The sequence below is a fragment of the Microcaecilia unicolor genome, chromosome 8 (genome assembly GCF_901765095.1).
Source record: "Microcaecilia unicolor chromosome 8, aMicUni1.1, whole genome shotgun sequence".
Lineage (NCBI taxonomy): Eukaryota > Metazoa > Chordata > Amphibia > Gymnophiona > Siphonopidae > Microcaecilia > Microcaecilia unicolor.
The window spans coordinates 102,919,473-102,934,780 of record NC_044038.1 but is presented as its reverse complement, the minus strand read 5'-3'; the positions used below and the strand labels follow the sequence as shown (position 1 = coordinate 102,934,780).

General features: G+C 49.2%; 1 protein-coding gene across 2 annotated transcripts in view; it reads left to right on the top strand.

Moving 5' to 3' along the window:
• FXYD3 (FXYD domain containing ion transport regulator 3) overlaps positions 1-15,308 on the top strand; it is a 237,527-nt gene that overhangs the window by 75,859 nt on the left and 146,360 nt on the right. For both annotated transcript variants that reach the window (XM_030211789.1, XM_030211790.1), the window contains exon 2: positions 1,992-2,052. In XM_030211789.1, the coding sequence (XP_030067649.1) occupies positions 1,992-2,052 (61 nt within the window). The remainder of the gene's footprint in view (positions 1-1,991; positions 2,053-15,308) is intronic.

The following is a 15,308-nucleotide window of genomic DNA, read 5'->3' as shown; positions in this document are numbered from 1 at the left end:
GAGAAAGAGCTGGCTTTTTTGGGAATAACCATAATGTATATGTATGAGATATCTCATACATATTCGTTATGGTTATTCCAAAAAAAAATGCCAGCTTTTGCTCCCTTCCTTCCTTTCTCCATATTAGCATAATTTGCATATACATATATGCAAATGAATATGCCCCGCCCCTTCCTTTGCCCCCCCCAAATGAAACAGTCAAACTACGCCTATGCCACAGCCACAATACTACTTTATTCTAGAGCAAATAAATCTTTTTTTTCTACGTTTGACGTCTCTGGTTTCTGCTTTCCTCGTCTTCTCTTCACTCTCTCCCTTCCAACCAGCATCTGCTCTCTTTCTCTCTCCCTTTCATCCAGTGTCTGTCTGCTTTCTCTGCCCATTCCATCCACTGTCTGCCCTCTCCCCCTTTCCATATGGTGTCTGCCAGCTTTCTCTGCCCCTTCCATCCACTGCCTGCCTTTTCTGTCCCTTCTATCCAGCATGTGCCTCCCTCTCTCCTTTTCATATGCATTCCAGCATCTCCCCCTCTCGCCTTCTTTCTCTCTCCACTCTCTGCTCCCCATTCATATCCATCTTCTGCTTATCTCCTATTTGACTTTTTTCTCTCCATTTTTACTGTCATTCCCTCTTATCCCCTCTCTCTCCTATCCATAACCTCCCCTCTGTGTCTCTGTCCCTATTCGCCCATGTTCAGCATTTGCTCTGTGTCCCCATCCCTTCCCATGTTCTTCACCCTTCTTTCACCTGCACTCCAAACCCAGGGCCAGTATCTCTCTCCTCTGTTTCATAGTACTGTATCTTGTTCTCCTCCTCCCCTGATCCAGCCTTTTCCTAGTCTCCTCTCCCTCATGCATCCCACCTTTCTCTTCCCTCCCCTTCTTGCTTCCCTTAGATCTAGACTAGCATCACTCTCACTCCTTTCTTCACCCCCCTTTTCCCATTCCCCTGCCATTGCTTTCCTTCCTTCCTCCACCACCCTTTCCCCTTAGGTCTGGCATCGCAGTATCCACCCTCTCTTCCCCTTAGATGCCGCATCACATCCTCCTCTCTCCACAACCCCTTTCTCTTTGGTGTGGTTGGCTGGCTGACATCGCTCCCCCCCCCCCCCCCCCCCCCCGGACTAGTGCAGTATCGCTCTCCCCCTCCGCTCCTGCACATCTTTCAACTTCGAGGCTTCTGGCAGCAGCATCAGCAATGTAAGCGCTGCTTTCGGTCAGCCCCGGAAGCCTTCTCTGGACAGCGTCCCGCCTACACGGGAAGCTGTATAGAGGGTGCTTCCGGGGAAGGCAGAAGGCAGCACTTACATTGCTGATGCCAGAAGCCCCGAAGTTTAAAGACATGCAGGAGCGGGCATGGAGTGAGGAAGGGGAGAGCGATACCGCACTAGTTGGGGGGGGGGGAGGACACCCATGCAGCACCGCACGGGGGGGAAGGGGTAAAGACAGCAGTACCACACCAGTCGGGGGGGGGGAGGAAGACATCCAAGGCAGCACCCCCTCATGAGCTGCACCCGGGGCGGTCCGCCCCCAACGCGCTGCCCTCGGTACACCACTGCCTTTATCTCTCTTTAGCCACCCCCATGTGTCCAGATTGACTAATAGGCCAGAGATGGTTTCTCTCGTTATGTGAGTAGGTGTGTGGTCATTAAATTAAAAAAAACAAACTTGGAGGACATATCTGAAGAAGTCCAAAAGGAGGACATGTCCTCTTAAAAGAGGACATACAGTAACCCTATACATGATCTTCCAGTACTGAGACCCCCCTTCCTTGTCACACAAACACGTAGCTTTAACATTACACCTCAGTCTTGCCCTGTAAGATGTACAGGGTTCATAGTTATAATCTGCGTGCGGTTCTAATGTCATTGCTCCTATCATCTACAACCTTGTTTGTCAGTATAAGTCCGCTCACCTCTTATATTGAGGAATTGTTTAGGATTAAATTTAGGAAATACTGATTTTTTCTCTAAATTTTGACTTTCTTTGCAGGTCCCAAGAAGAATTCACATCATGCAGCCAGTTAGAGCAAGCTTTTTTTTAGCTCTAGCAGGTAAGAAGAAAGACGGCTGTCTCTCTCGCTCTCTCTCTTTTCCACAAATCTCTCTATATAAAAGGCACCACCAACGTTCTATGAAGCCTCCAGCCGGAAGTGTGAAGGGGGGGAGATATCCAGTTTCCCCATGAGTGTCTGCCCCGCTCTCGCTCTCTCTGTAACGCAAACAGTGAAGGAAAACACAGCAAAGCACGAAATCAAATCGCTCTCTCTGTAACAGTGAAGGACTCAGAGGGGGGAGGGGAGAGAGGGCAGAGGGCAGGGACACACACACTCCCACATGCACACAGAAAAAAACCTTGCTAGCCCCCGTTTCATTTGCATCAGAAACGGGGCTTTTTTACTAGTAAGAACATAAGAATAGCCATACTGGAGCAGAATGATGGTCCATCTAACTAGTATCCTTCTTCCAGCAGTGGCCATTCAAAGTCACAAGTACCTGGCAGAATCTCAAACAGTAGCAAGGTTCCATGCTACCAATGGCTTTCCCCATTTCTATCCCAGTAGAAATGAGGAAATCACTCCTATGGCCTATGCTCCTAGATTGCCTCCTGCTGAGAGAGGCTGCAACTGCAGGTGAGCTTTTTCACAGTAAGGACTCCTGCATCCCCTGGCTGGATAAGACATTGATTGATTGTATGTTGATTACAATAAAAGGTTTTCACTTTTTCTGCCTGTATAATCGGGGAGGGGGGGCGGAGGGAGAGTTACATTAAGGCCAACCCCAACAAAAATATGTACATACCATTGAGACAATAAATGTTAAGTCCAAAATATACAACAAGCAGCTATTTGCTACATCTTTGTTTACATGTATTAATTAAGTAGGGCAGTGATTCCCAAACCTGTATTGGGGAACCCCAGCCAATCAGGTTTTCAGTATATCTATGAATATTCATGAGTGATTTGTATGCACTGCCTCCTTGGTATGCAAATCAATTTCATGCATATTCATTGTGGATATCCTGAAAACCTGACTGGCTGGGGTTCCCACAGAACAGGTTTGAGAATCACTGAAACAGGGAAAGCATGTGGAGCCTGGCTGTGGCTCATACAATTCTTCGCAAATTCTGTACATCTGAGTGTGTGTGTGGGGGTACTCTGTTTTGTTTATCTATTTTGTGTGTGTGTATTTGCTTATGTCTGTACATGAATGTTTGTATATATATGTGACTGTGATCAGGAGATGAGAGGATAAGGCAGTTTGAAAGGTACAATTCCTTAATCACTATGTTAAAGTGAAACTGTATGTATATTGCAGCTGCTGGAGCCTTAGAAATGTATTGGGGCATATTTGATCAGTTGCTTCATTTCTTTCAAACCCCCCCCCCCCCCCATCACTACATGGAGAAATTTTTCAAGAATCTCCATGAACTCATCTGCTCTCATAATTTAATACAACACTGTAATCCAATAACTGAAATGTTTTCACCTTTTCTCTGTATTTTACCCTAACTGTGCTGTTCTCAGTGTGTCTGCTTTCATTTTGTCTCTTGCTTCTTTCCAGTTTTCCTTTTTCTATTGTTTGTATGGGGGAGGGGGGAAGAGAAGTGTTGGACCCATGGCACAAGAGAGGGAGAAATGGTAGAGAGTGGGAGAGAGGGAGATATATTGGACCTGGGGGTGAATGAGAGGGAGAGAGAAACACAGGAGATGGAGAGGGGAGAAAGGAGGAGATGTTGGATTCAGGAGCAGAAGGGTGATGGAGAGATGCCGGACAGTAGGAGTGAGGGAAGGGAGAGGGAGAAATGTTGGAACATGGGGGAGAGAGCAGAAGGGAAGAGAGAAGGGGCAGAGAGATGTAAGGCTACAAGAGTGGAGTGGGGAGAAAGAGAGAGCAGATGCTGGGCTAGAAGGGTGGAGGGAAGGAATATGGTGGAACCATGTGGGAGAGGCCAGGAGGGGGAGGAAGAGGGTGGCAAGGAAATGAATAAAAAGATAGTGATTACAGAGGATAGAAATATGGTAAAGGGAATGGAGGGCTGAGGAAGGAGTGAGATGGGGAAATGGAAAAGCTAGTGGGTGAGAGAAGAAAATGAAAATCTGATAGGTAGCTGTAAACTAAAAAGGAGGAGAACGGTGAGAGGGTGAAATTTGAGTTGACAGCAAGGCAGAAAGAAGAAAAAAAGAGAGGAAAGAGCTAAAAATAAGAACAGTCAATATGTCAGAAGCAGGTGTAGTGAAGGTAAAAGAAGACAAATGGACAGTAGCCGCTTGAAAGAGAATTAGAAGACGACAGACAGGAAAGCAGAAAAGAAACGGCAACCAACATGATGGAAAAATACAATGTCCAAATCACAAAGGTAGAAAAAAGCAATGTATTTTGAATGTTTTAAATGGAATCTATTGGCTTTGGGAAATCTACATAGCAAATGTGTTTGTATCGTGTTCAGGAGAAAGGAAATGCATTTCTATTTTTATTTCTCCAGTGTTGCATAACATGCTAAGTTTAAATTTTTGGGGTTCTGAGTTAAATTTTTGTCTAAATATTTTTATTTCTGATATGGTATTTGGTGAGGGTCTGTTGGTGTGACAGTAATGGCAGGTGGGGAAATCGGAGGGAAGGCAGGGAGAAGAGGGGATCAGGGAGGGAGCCCTAGCATGTTTAACACCAGTTCTGACCCTTGCTGTATAGCTGGTAGGGATCCTAAGCCTCCCCAGCTGAGGACTTCCTCCAAAGACGACCAGAACTTCCTTCTACCACGCTTTGTAGTTGGTGATAGCATGCTTGAGTCACGCATAGAGGGGCATGCTCTAAGCACGCATAGAGGGGCATAATCGAACGCGAACGCCCATCTCCATGGGCGTCTATCTCCGAGACGGGTACATGAAGGGGTGGGCCAGACCGTATTTTCGAAAAAGATGGGCGTCCATCTTTTTTTTCGATAATACGGTTTGTGCCGGGCAAATGCATCGGATTTGGGCGGATTTGAGCTGGGCGGTTATCGTTTTTCAGCGATAATGGAAACCGAAGGCGCCCAGCTCAAAAACGAACATATCCAAGGCATTTGATTGTGGGAGGGACCAGGATTCGTAGTGCACTGATCCCCTTCACATGCCAGGACACCAACCGGGCACCCTAGGGGGCACTTGTAACAATTACAAAAAAAAAGTAAAATACTTCCCAAGTCCATAGCTTCCTTCCCTTGGGTGCTGAGCCCCGCAAATCCCCCCCAAAACCCACTGCCCACAACTCTACACCATTACCATAGCACTTATGGCTGAAGGGGGGCACCTAGATGTGGGTACAGTGGGTTTTGGGGGCGGTTTGGAGGGCTCCCATTTATCAGCACAAGTGTAACAGGTAGGGGGAGATGGGCTTGGGTCCACCTGGCTGAAGTCCACTGCACCCACTAACAACTGCTCCAGGGACCTGCATACTGCTGTGATGGAGCTGGCTATGACATTTGAGGCTGGCATACAGACTGGAAAAAAAAAGTTTTTAAAGTTCATTTTTTTGGGTGGGAGGGGGTTAGTGACCACTGGGGGAGTCAGGGGAGGTCATCCCCGATTCCCTCCGGTGGTCATCTGGGCAGTTGGGGCACTTTTTAGGGACTTGTTCGTGAGAAAAAAGGGTACAGAAAAAGTGACCCAAATTCTCGCTTCTGGTGCCCTTCTTTTTTCGATTATTGGCCGAGGGCGCCCATCTTTCCTCGGCCGATAAACATGCCCCAGTCCCGCCTTCACCACGCCTCCGACACGCCCCCGTCAACTTTGTCCGTTCCCACGACAGATTGCAGTTGGAGACACCCAAAATCGGCTTTCGATTATACCGATTTGGCGCCCATCTCCCGATTTGGGTTGAAATATAAAGCTGGATAGTGTGCTGGCATCAGTGGCTTATGGATGTTGCTGCTGCCTGCCAAGTTTTGGTAAAATGGAGTTCTGGCCACCTTCAGCGAAAGTCTTCAGCTGACAGAGCTTGAGGATCCTTATTAGCTAATGTATTTATATTTTGCGGTAGGGCAGAGAAAATATTGTGCCCACCCACTTTGGGCTCAGGCCCATCCAAAATTGGCTGTCTGGCTACGCCACTGCTTCATCCATAGTACCAGTAATAGCTGTTTGATTAATCATGTGTTGATATACCTCAGGGAGCATAGGTAACAATACCTCCTGAAATGTTTTATAAATTCCACGGTAAGTCCATCCGTACCTGGAGTTTTCCCATTCTGGAGGAGTGTCAAAGCCTCCAAAATCTCACCTGTTTCTAACGGTCTATCTAGAAACGGTTTATCATCCTCATTAAAAATAAATAGGATGCATTATATTTTTCAAAAAGTCCTCACAAGTACTCAAAGGTTCAGGTCCCTGTGAACTATATAATTGATCATAAAAGGTGCTAAACTGATGAGATATATCCTTGGGGTCACTATTGGGCTCATTTTCACAAGAAAAGGACGTCCATCTTTCGACATAAATCCGAAGATGGACGTCCTTCTCCCAGGGACATCCAAATTGGTATAATTGAAACCTGATTTAGGATGTCCCCAACTGCACTCTGTCACAAGGAATGCCAAAGTTCAAGGGGGCGTGTCGGAGGCTTAGCGAAGGCGGAACTTGGGCGTGCCTACCACTTGGACGTCCTTGACCCATAACTGAAAAAAACAAGGATGTCCCTGATGAACACTTGGACGTTTTCACCTGGACCTGTTTTTCTTACGACTAAGGCACAAGTAGGTGCCCGAAATGACCAGATGACCACCAGAGGGAATTGGAGATGACCTCCCCTTACTCCCCCAGTGGTCACCAACCCCCTCCCACCCTCAAAAAACATCTTTAAAAATATTTTGTGCCACCTCTATGCCAGTCTCAGATGTCATACTCAGGTCCATGACAGCAGTATGCAGGTCCCTGGAGCAGTTTTAGTGGGTGCAGTGCACTTCAGAGAGGCAGACCCAGCCCCATCCACCTCCCCTACCTGCTATATTTGTGGAGGAAACAGCAAGCCCCCCTTCACCCGTAAAGGCTATGGTAGTGGTGTACAGTAGTGGGTTTTGGGGGGCTCAGCACACAAGGTAAGGGAGCTATGTTCCTAGGAGCAGTTTATGAAGTCCACTGCAGTGCCCCCTAGGGTGCCTAGTTGGTGTCCTGGCATGTCAGGGGGACCAGTGCACTACAAATGCTGGCTCCTCTCACGACTAAATGGCTTGCATTTGGTCGTTTTTGACATGGACGTTTTTGGTTTCAAGAATCACCGAAAATCAGAAATGTCCATGTCTAGGGACGTCCAAATCTAGGGACAGCAAAATTTAAGGATTTGGACGCCCCTGACGGTATTTTCGAAATGAAAGATGGACGTCCATCTTGTTTCGAAAATACGTGTTTCCCCGCCCCTGGATTTGGACATTTTGCAACTTGAACTTCCCTTTTGAAAATGCCCCTCCACGTATCTGTCCCTGTGTGTCTCGAATAGCTGCAATACTCCTTCTATTTTTTCTACGCTTTAAATATGCAGCTAAAATTTTCTCAGCCTTGTTATACAAACTATAGTAGGAAGCCTGCTGTACAAAAAGCTCACTCCTAGCCTGCTGACTTAGTAGAAAATTATGAAATTTCAACTTGCATAGCTCAGTTATCATCTCCTGGGTCCACTGTTTAATAAGCTGTTTCTCTAATGTATTAATTGATGTTTCAAGACCTCGGAGTTCTAGTTGGTGCTCTTTATTAATCTGAGCAGAATAACTTAAGATAGCACCTCTAAGTTTTGTCTTGCACGCTTCCATATCATCATGCTGATCAATCCATAGACTGGTGGGTTGTGTCCATCTACCAGCAGGTGGAGATAGAGAGCAATCCTTTTGCCTCCCTATATGTGGTCATGTGCTGCCGGAAACTCCTCAGTATGTTCTCTATCTCAGCAGGTGGTGGTCACACACAGCAGCAGCTCTGGCTAGGTCTCCAAGCCTAATTTTTAGGTTTTGTTGAGTACCTGGGGTTGAGGGCTCTTCTTGAGCAAGTGCAAACCTGGTGGTGCCAGGTCCCTCCTTTTCTCCCCTCTCCCGCTGGCTCCGTTAAAAAAAAAAAAAAAAATTTTGGACGTCCTTTAAGGGCATTTATTTCAACGTTTATTTCAATGTTTATTGCAGCTGCTCACTGGGACACCAGTTCGTTACAGCTCGGAGCGAGAAGCAGGTAATTTTACCTTTTTATAGTGGGCAGGGGGTTCCCCGTTCGGTCTCCACGTGGCTTATGGCATCGGAGGGCGAGGGTGCGAAGATTCGCTCCCCGGACCGCGTGTGTGCGTCTAGCGGGGTGCGGGGGTTTCAAAGCCTGAATCGCCTTTGTTGAGCATCAGTTTGGAGTCCGGTCAGTGTCCCGGTTCTTCCTCCGGTGCGGCGGTTTTTCCCGCCATAAGTGCCCATCCCCCGCTGCTCGCCCACTCCATGTTGGCCGGCCACTCTGCTCGGACGGCTTCTTCTTGGGCCGCCCTCGAGCTGGGAGACGTTAATACTATGGTCGCCCTTGTTTCGGGCGACGGTAAGAAAGCAGCCAAAGTTAAGCGCCGTTCTTCCCACGCAGCTCCTCGGAGTTTCGCGCCGGACGCCATTTTGGATGCGCAGCACGTTTCTCCCCCCGCTCTTGCGAGCGCCGGTTGGGGGTGCGTCTAGGGCCGTGGCCCAAGCTGCAGAAGTGCACAGTTCGGGGGGATTCTCCCCTGAGTTCATTTTGCTGCTGCATCAGGCTTTTCTTATGCAAAACGCTGCCCCTGCCCCCCTGTCTGATAAAGGGGTTGAGGCCTCCGGAAGCAAACGCCCTCGGGTGGATTTCCAGGCCCTAGAGGACTCTGTCTCCTCTGATGTAGATGAGGGCAGCGTATCTGAGTTCTCCCAACGGTCTTTTGGGGATTCCTTGGAGGAGACGGATTCCCGCTCGGATGGAGCGGATGACCCCTCTGCAGCGCGGATCTTTCGCTCAGAGGATTTGCCCAACCTGTTAGTGCAGGCCATGAGCATTTTGAAGATTTCCTCTCCGGAGGACGTCTCTCCCTCAGACTCTGTTGGCTCCACCATTATGCTGGGGACGAAGCGCCCGCCTAGAACCTTCCACGTGCATGAGGCCATGCGCACCTTGATTTCGGCTCAATGGGATGTCCCAGAAGCGAGCCTCAAAGTGGCTAGGGCTATGTCCCGCCTCTATCCTCTGCCTGAAGGTGAACGGGAGGCCTTTCTTTGGCCTACCGTGGATTCTTTAATTACTGCGGTGACTAAGAAAACGGCGTTGCCGGTGGAAGGTGGCCCGGCCCTAAAGGATGCCCAAGACAGAAGATTGGAGGCGGCCTTAAGGTTGCCCTTCGAGGCGGCTGCTTTAAGTTTGCAGGCCTCAGTTTGCGGCTCCTATGTGGCCAGGGCGTGCCTGACGATTGTGCAGCGGGCTTCCCCCTTGGATCCTTCCTTGAGGGCTGATTGGCCGGCCCTGGAATTGGGCTTGACTTATTTGGCAGACTTGCTATATAATGTCTTGAGAGCCTCAGCTAAAGGTATGGCTCAGACAGTCTCTGCGCGGCTTTGGCTGAAGCATTGGTCTGCTGACCACGCCTCTTAAGTCTCACCTGGCTAAGTTGCCTTTTAAAGGCAAGCTGCTCTTTGGGGTCGAGCTGGACAAGATTGTGACCGATCTCGGCACGTCTAAGGGCAAGAGGTTACCGGAGGTCAGGGCTCGGGCCAATGGTGCCCGCCCCGGTTCCTCCAAAGGATGGTTTCAGGAAGCCCGTCGGTATTGCCCGGGCAAGTCGAGCTCCTCTGCCCCCTCTTTCATCAAAAGGAATTTCTCCCCCAAGCAGCATTCCTTTCGCAGAGACCGCCGTCCTGGAGGTGCCTCCTCCGGTCCTCCCCCAGGGTCTCATACCCAATGACGGGGCGCTGGTCCATGGCCCAGAGCAGATTGGAGGACGCCTATCCTCGTTTCTGGGCGAGTGGACCAGGGTAACTTTGGACGCTTGGGTGCTGTAAGTCATCAGAGACGGCTACAAGCTAGAGTTCTGCCGACCCTTAAGAATCGGTTTTGTGCACTCTCCCTGCAAGTCTCCGGTCAAGCTGTGGCAGTGCAGCAGACTTTGGACAATCTGATCCGCCTGGGTGCGGTCGTTCCGGTGCCAGAAGATCCTCTGGCAAGGGACGTAACTCCATTTCTTTGTGGTACCTAAGAAAGGAGGTTTTGTCCGGCCTATCCTCGACCTCAAGGGGTCAATCGGGCTTTGGAAGTTCGGCACTTCCGAATGGAGACTCTCCGCTCTGTTATAGCGGCAGTGAAGGCAGGGGAGTTCCTGGCATCCTTGGACATCAAGGAAGCTTACTTGCATATTCCCATCTGGCCTCTTCATCAACGCTTTCTGCGTTTTGCAGTCCTGGGCCGACACTTCCAGTTCAGAGCCCTCCCATTCGGGTTGGCTACTGCTCCGCGGACCTTCTCCAAAGTAATGGTGGTCATCGCGGCCTTCTTACGAAAGGAAGGAGTACAAGTCCATCCTTATCTGGACGACTGGTTGATCCGAGCCCCCTCTTATGCAGAGTGCAGCAGAGCTGTAGACCGGGTGATTGCTCTTTTGAGCTCCCTGAGGTGGATCATCAACTGGGAGAAAAGCCAGCTGCGCCCGACTCAGTCCCTGGAGTATCTGGGAGTTCGATTCGACCCCCAAGTGGGCAGAGTGTTCCTGCCGGACAATCGGATTGTCAAGCTTCAGGCTCAGGTGGACCAGTTCCTAGTAGCTTCTCCTCTTCGGGCTTGGGACTATGTGCAGCTGTTGGGCTCTGTGACGGCCACGATGGAAGTAGTGCCCTGGGCCAGGGCTCATATGAGACCACTACAACTCTCTCTGCTGCAGCGCTGGACTCCAGTGTCGGAGGATTACGCTGTGCGCCTTCCCTTGGACCTAGCTGTGCGCAAGGCGCTGAGCTGGTGGCTGAGGACAGACAAGTTGTCGGCAGGGATGCCTCTTTTGACCCTGGAGTGGGTTGTCGTCAAGAAGGTGCCTCTTTGACGGGCTGGGGAGCCCACTGCTTGGGAAGGACCGCGCAGGGGCTCTGGTCTCCTGCAGAGGCAAAGTGGTCTATCAACCTCCTGGAACTCAGAGCCATTTGGTTGGCGCTTTTGGAGTTTCTCCCGGTACTGGCGTTGAAGCCAGTACGGGTTCTTTCGGACAATGCCACGGCTGTGGCCTATGTCAGTCGCCAGGGAGGTACCAAGAGCACCCCTCTAGCCAAGGAGGCCATGAATCTATGCCAGTGGTCGGAAGCGAACCTGGAACAACTGTCGGCGGCCCACATTGCCGGAGTCATGAATGTCAAGGCGGACTTTTTCAGTCACCATACCTTGGATCCCGGAGAGTGGCAGCTATCGGTTCAGGCGTTCTTGGACATCACGAAGCGCTGGGGCCAGCCGAGCCTAGATCTGATGGCGTCATCGACCAATTGCCAAGTGCCGCGCTTTTTCAGCAGAGGACGGGACCCTCGATCTCTGGGAGTAGATGCTCTTCTCTAACAGTGGCCGACACAGGAGCTTCTCTATATGTTCCCGCCCTGGCCCGTGTTGGGCAGGATGCTAGACCGGGTGACAAAGCATCCGGGCCGGATAATCCTGGTGGGTCTGGACTGGCCCAGACGTCCCTGGTATGTGGACTTGATCAGGCTCTCAGTGGACGGCCCTCTGCGGCTGCCAGCGGAGCAGGGCCTGTTGCATCAGGGTCCCGTGGTAATGGAGGATCCCTCCCCCTTTGGTCTTACGGCCTGGCTATTGAGCGGCAGCATCTGAGGAAGAAGGGCTTCTCAGACAAGGTCATCGCCACTATGCTGAGAGCGAGGAAGCGCTCTACTTCTGCTTACGCCAGGGTTTTGCGTACCTATGCATCGTGGTGTGAGGCAGGCTCCCTTTCTCCCTTCACTGCTTTAATTTCTTCAGTGTTGGCGTTCCTGCAAGAAGGTCTGGAGAAAGGCCTGTCGCTCAGTTCCCTTAAAGTCCAGGTAGCGGCTCTGGCTTGCTTCAGGGGCCGCCTGAAGGGTACTTCCCTGGCTTCGCAGCCAGATGTGGTGCGCTTTCTCAAGGGAGTTAATCACCTGCGCCCTCCTCTGCACTCAGTGGTACCTGCGTGGAATGTCAATCTGGTGCTAAAAGCCTTGCAGAAGCCGCCTTTTGAACCCTTGTCGAGGGCATCTCTGAAAGACCTGACGTTGAAAGCAGTCTTTTTGGTGGCTATCACTTCAGCCAGAAGAGTTTCCGAGCTCCAGGCGCTATCATGTCGAGAGCTCTTTCTGCAGTTCACTGAAGCAGGAGTGTCTATTCGCACAGTGCCTTCCTTCCTGCCCAAGATTGTTTCTCGCTTCCATGTGAATCAGCAGCTCTGTCTCCCATCCTTTCATAGGGAGGAGTACTCTGCTCTCAAATATCTAGATGTGAGACGAGTCATCATCAGATACTTGGAAGTGACCAATGATTTCCAGAAGTCGGATCATCTGTTTGTCCTGTTTGCAGGTCCTCGTAAGGGTCTGCAGGCTGCTAAGCCTACAGTGGCAAGATGGGTCAAGGAAGCCATTGCAGCGGCTTATGTGGCCGCGGGGAAGGTGCCACCTATCCGGCTGAAGGCTCACTCCACTAGAGCTCAGGCGGCCTCGTTGGCGGAGGCCGGGTCCGTCTCCTTTGAAGAGATTTGCAAGGCAGCAACTTGGGCATCGGCTCATACTTTTCTCCAGGCATTACCGCTTGACTGTGGCTGCTCGGGCGGAGGCCCGGTTTGGAGCTTCAGTGTTGCGGTCAGAGATTTCTATGTCCCGCCCTGGGTGAGTACTGCTTCGGTACATCCCACCAGTCTATGGATTGATCAGCATGATGATATGGAAGGTAAAATTATGTATCATACCTGATAATTTTCTTTCCATTAATCATAGCTGATCAATCCATAGCCCCTCCCAGATATCTGTTTTTATTCTGGTTGCATTTCAGGTTCAAGTTTAGTCTTCAGTTCCTGTTCAGGAGGACTTCATGTTCAAGTTTTTTCAATTGGATTCTTCAGGAGTTGAGACGATTTTGTGTTACAGTGAGCTGCTGCATTCCTCTCCCCTCCGTTTTATGGGGCTGGATTGAGACCTAAATTCTGCCGGCGCTCCCTCCCGCATCGTGCGGCTGTAGGGCAGCTTTGTACCCCTCCCGCTTCGGCGGTGTTAGGGTCAGTCAGCTCCTCCCGCGGTTGCGGTTGCAGGATAAGCCAGATCCCCCCGCATCGGCGAGGTGGTGTCCCTCCCCCGCTCCGTGGGGATGAGCTGGACGGATTCCCCTCCCCCACTTGTGTGGGTATGAGCAGGTTTAATTTCCCTCCCCCGTTTCGGCGGTGGTGAGCTGGGCAGAGTGTCCCTTTGTGGGTGTAATTCTCTAAGTGCTGAGTCCTGCGGATGGAGCTTTGATATCGACATACTGAGGAGTTTCCGGCAGCACATGACCACATATAGGGAGGAAAAAGGATTGCTCTCTATCTTCACCTGCTGGTAGATGGACACAACCCACCAGTCTATGGATTGATCAGCTATGATTAATGGAAAGAAAATTATCAGGTATGATACATAATTTTACCATCCTACCAGTTAACAGTAGAAGTATCCTCAGACTTATTAAACTCAGAGTATTCCTTAATCTGTTGATGCACATTGTGTTTATTGTTACTTATTATTTATGACATTTTTACTCCACTTTAGCCGGAGAGTGACTCAGGTTCAATGTGGCTTACATAACAAATAATTACATAAACAGATTATAAATTACAATAAAAGCTCTAACATTGGCTTTGTAAACAAATATATGTGGTGAATTAATCTGGATGCAACTGTTCTTAAGGGCAGTTGGATAGAGAAGAAGATTAAATCATAATTAAGTGAAGATGAATAAATATGGGTACAGTTAGGGCTAGATAGGATTAGGGAGGAAAGAAGAAGTGAAATTAATTGTATGAATGGATAATGTTCAAATAGAAATCTTTGTTTTCTGAAAGGCTAACTTGAAAAATGAGTTTTCAGTAGGTTTCTGAAGGACAAGTAATCATCTGTGCATTTAATTGCTTTTGGTAGAGAATTTCAAATTTTAGTACCTTGATATGAGAAACTGGTATTGTGAATTGTTTTATAGATTATGTTCCTACAAATAGGGAAATGCAGAATGAGATATTCTCTGGATGATGATATGACATGTGGGGATAATTCATTGAGATTCTTCATATATGATGGAGCAGAACCATATAGAATTTGGTGAATAAATACACAGAACTTGAAAGATGTCGAGGGGCATTTTCGAAAGGTCGGCCAAATCTGAATTTGGAAGTCCTCATGGAGTCGGCCAAAATCAGGTAGGTATAATCGAAAAATAGTATGGGCATCCTTAGACATTCCATTATTGCAGTTGAAAACGCCCAAATCAGGGACGCCCAAATTATAGGAAAAAGGACGCCCTTAGACATTCCAGTATCGCAGTTGAAAACGCCCAAATCAGGGACACTCAAAGTATAGTAAAAATACTGCAAAGACGTCCTTAAAGCATTCAATGTATAAAGTATAATAAGTATAAAGTACCAAAGGACGGCGGGCCTGTAAGAGGGATGTCCTTTGGCAGTTCTGTGATAAACACATCCTTGTTACTGTACTCCCCCCCCCCCCCCCACTGTTCCTGGGTTATCAGGTCCCCCTCCTGTAGCACCACATTTAAGAGCTCCCTCAGCAATTTAAGCACTAACTTTAGTCTGCAATCAAGGGTAATCAGTATGTGCACACCCGCATTCATTAATAGAATCAATGTATTAGAAAGGAAAAACATTCTCACACAAACGGTACTCTCTGTCCTCATGTCCACCTCAATGACATCACCTGTACCAATGTCATGTTCCCCCCTCCCCCCCCCCCATCATCAGTGTGTCTCTACAATGTGGCTGCCAAATGATTTTATGATGAGAAGGCAAGAAGGGCCATCCCCTGACTCCTGGTGTACAAACTTGTATCTTACAGACGTTTTGGCGTACGTCGGGACCTGGAGTCCCTGAGGAGAAGGTTCTGGCGCATGCAGCGGGACAGCCCCAATCTGATTAGGAGCGTGCGATGGCGCCTCAGGGCTCGACGTAAGTATTATAAACAGGGCACCTGTATTCATTTCTAAATGTATTTATTTAATAATGCTAATGTCCTGTACAATATCAGTTTCCATGTGGCTAATAGGCAACTAGTAAGTCATAACACCTCTGTCCCAGATCAAGGTCTGAGGTTGGAGCTACCCTCCCATGAGTA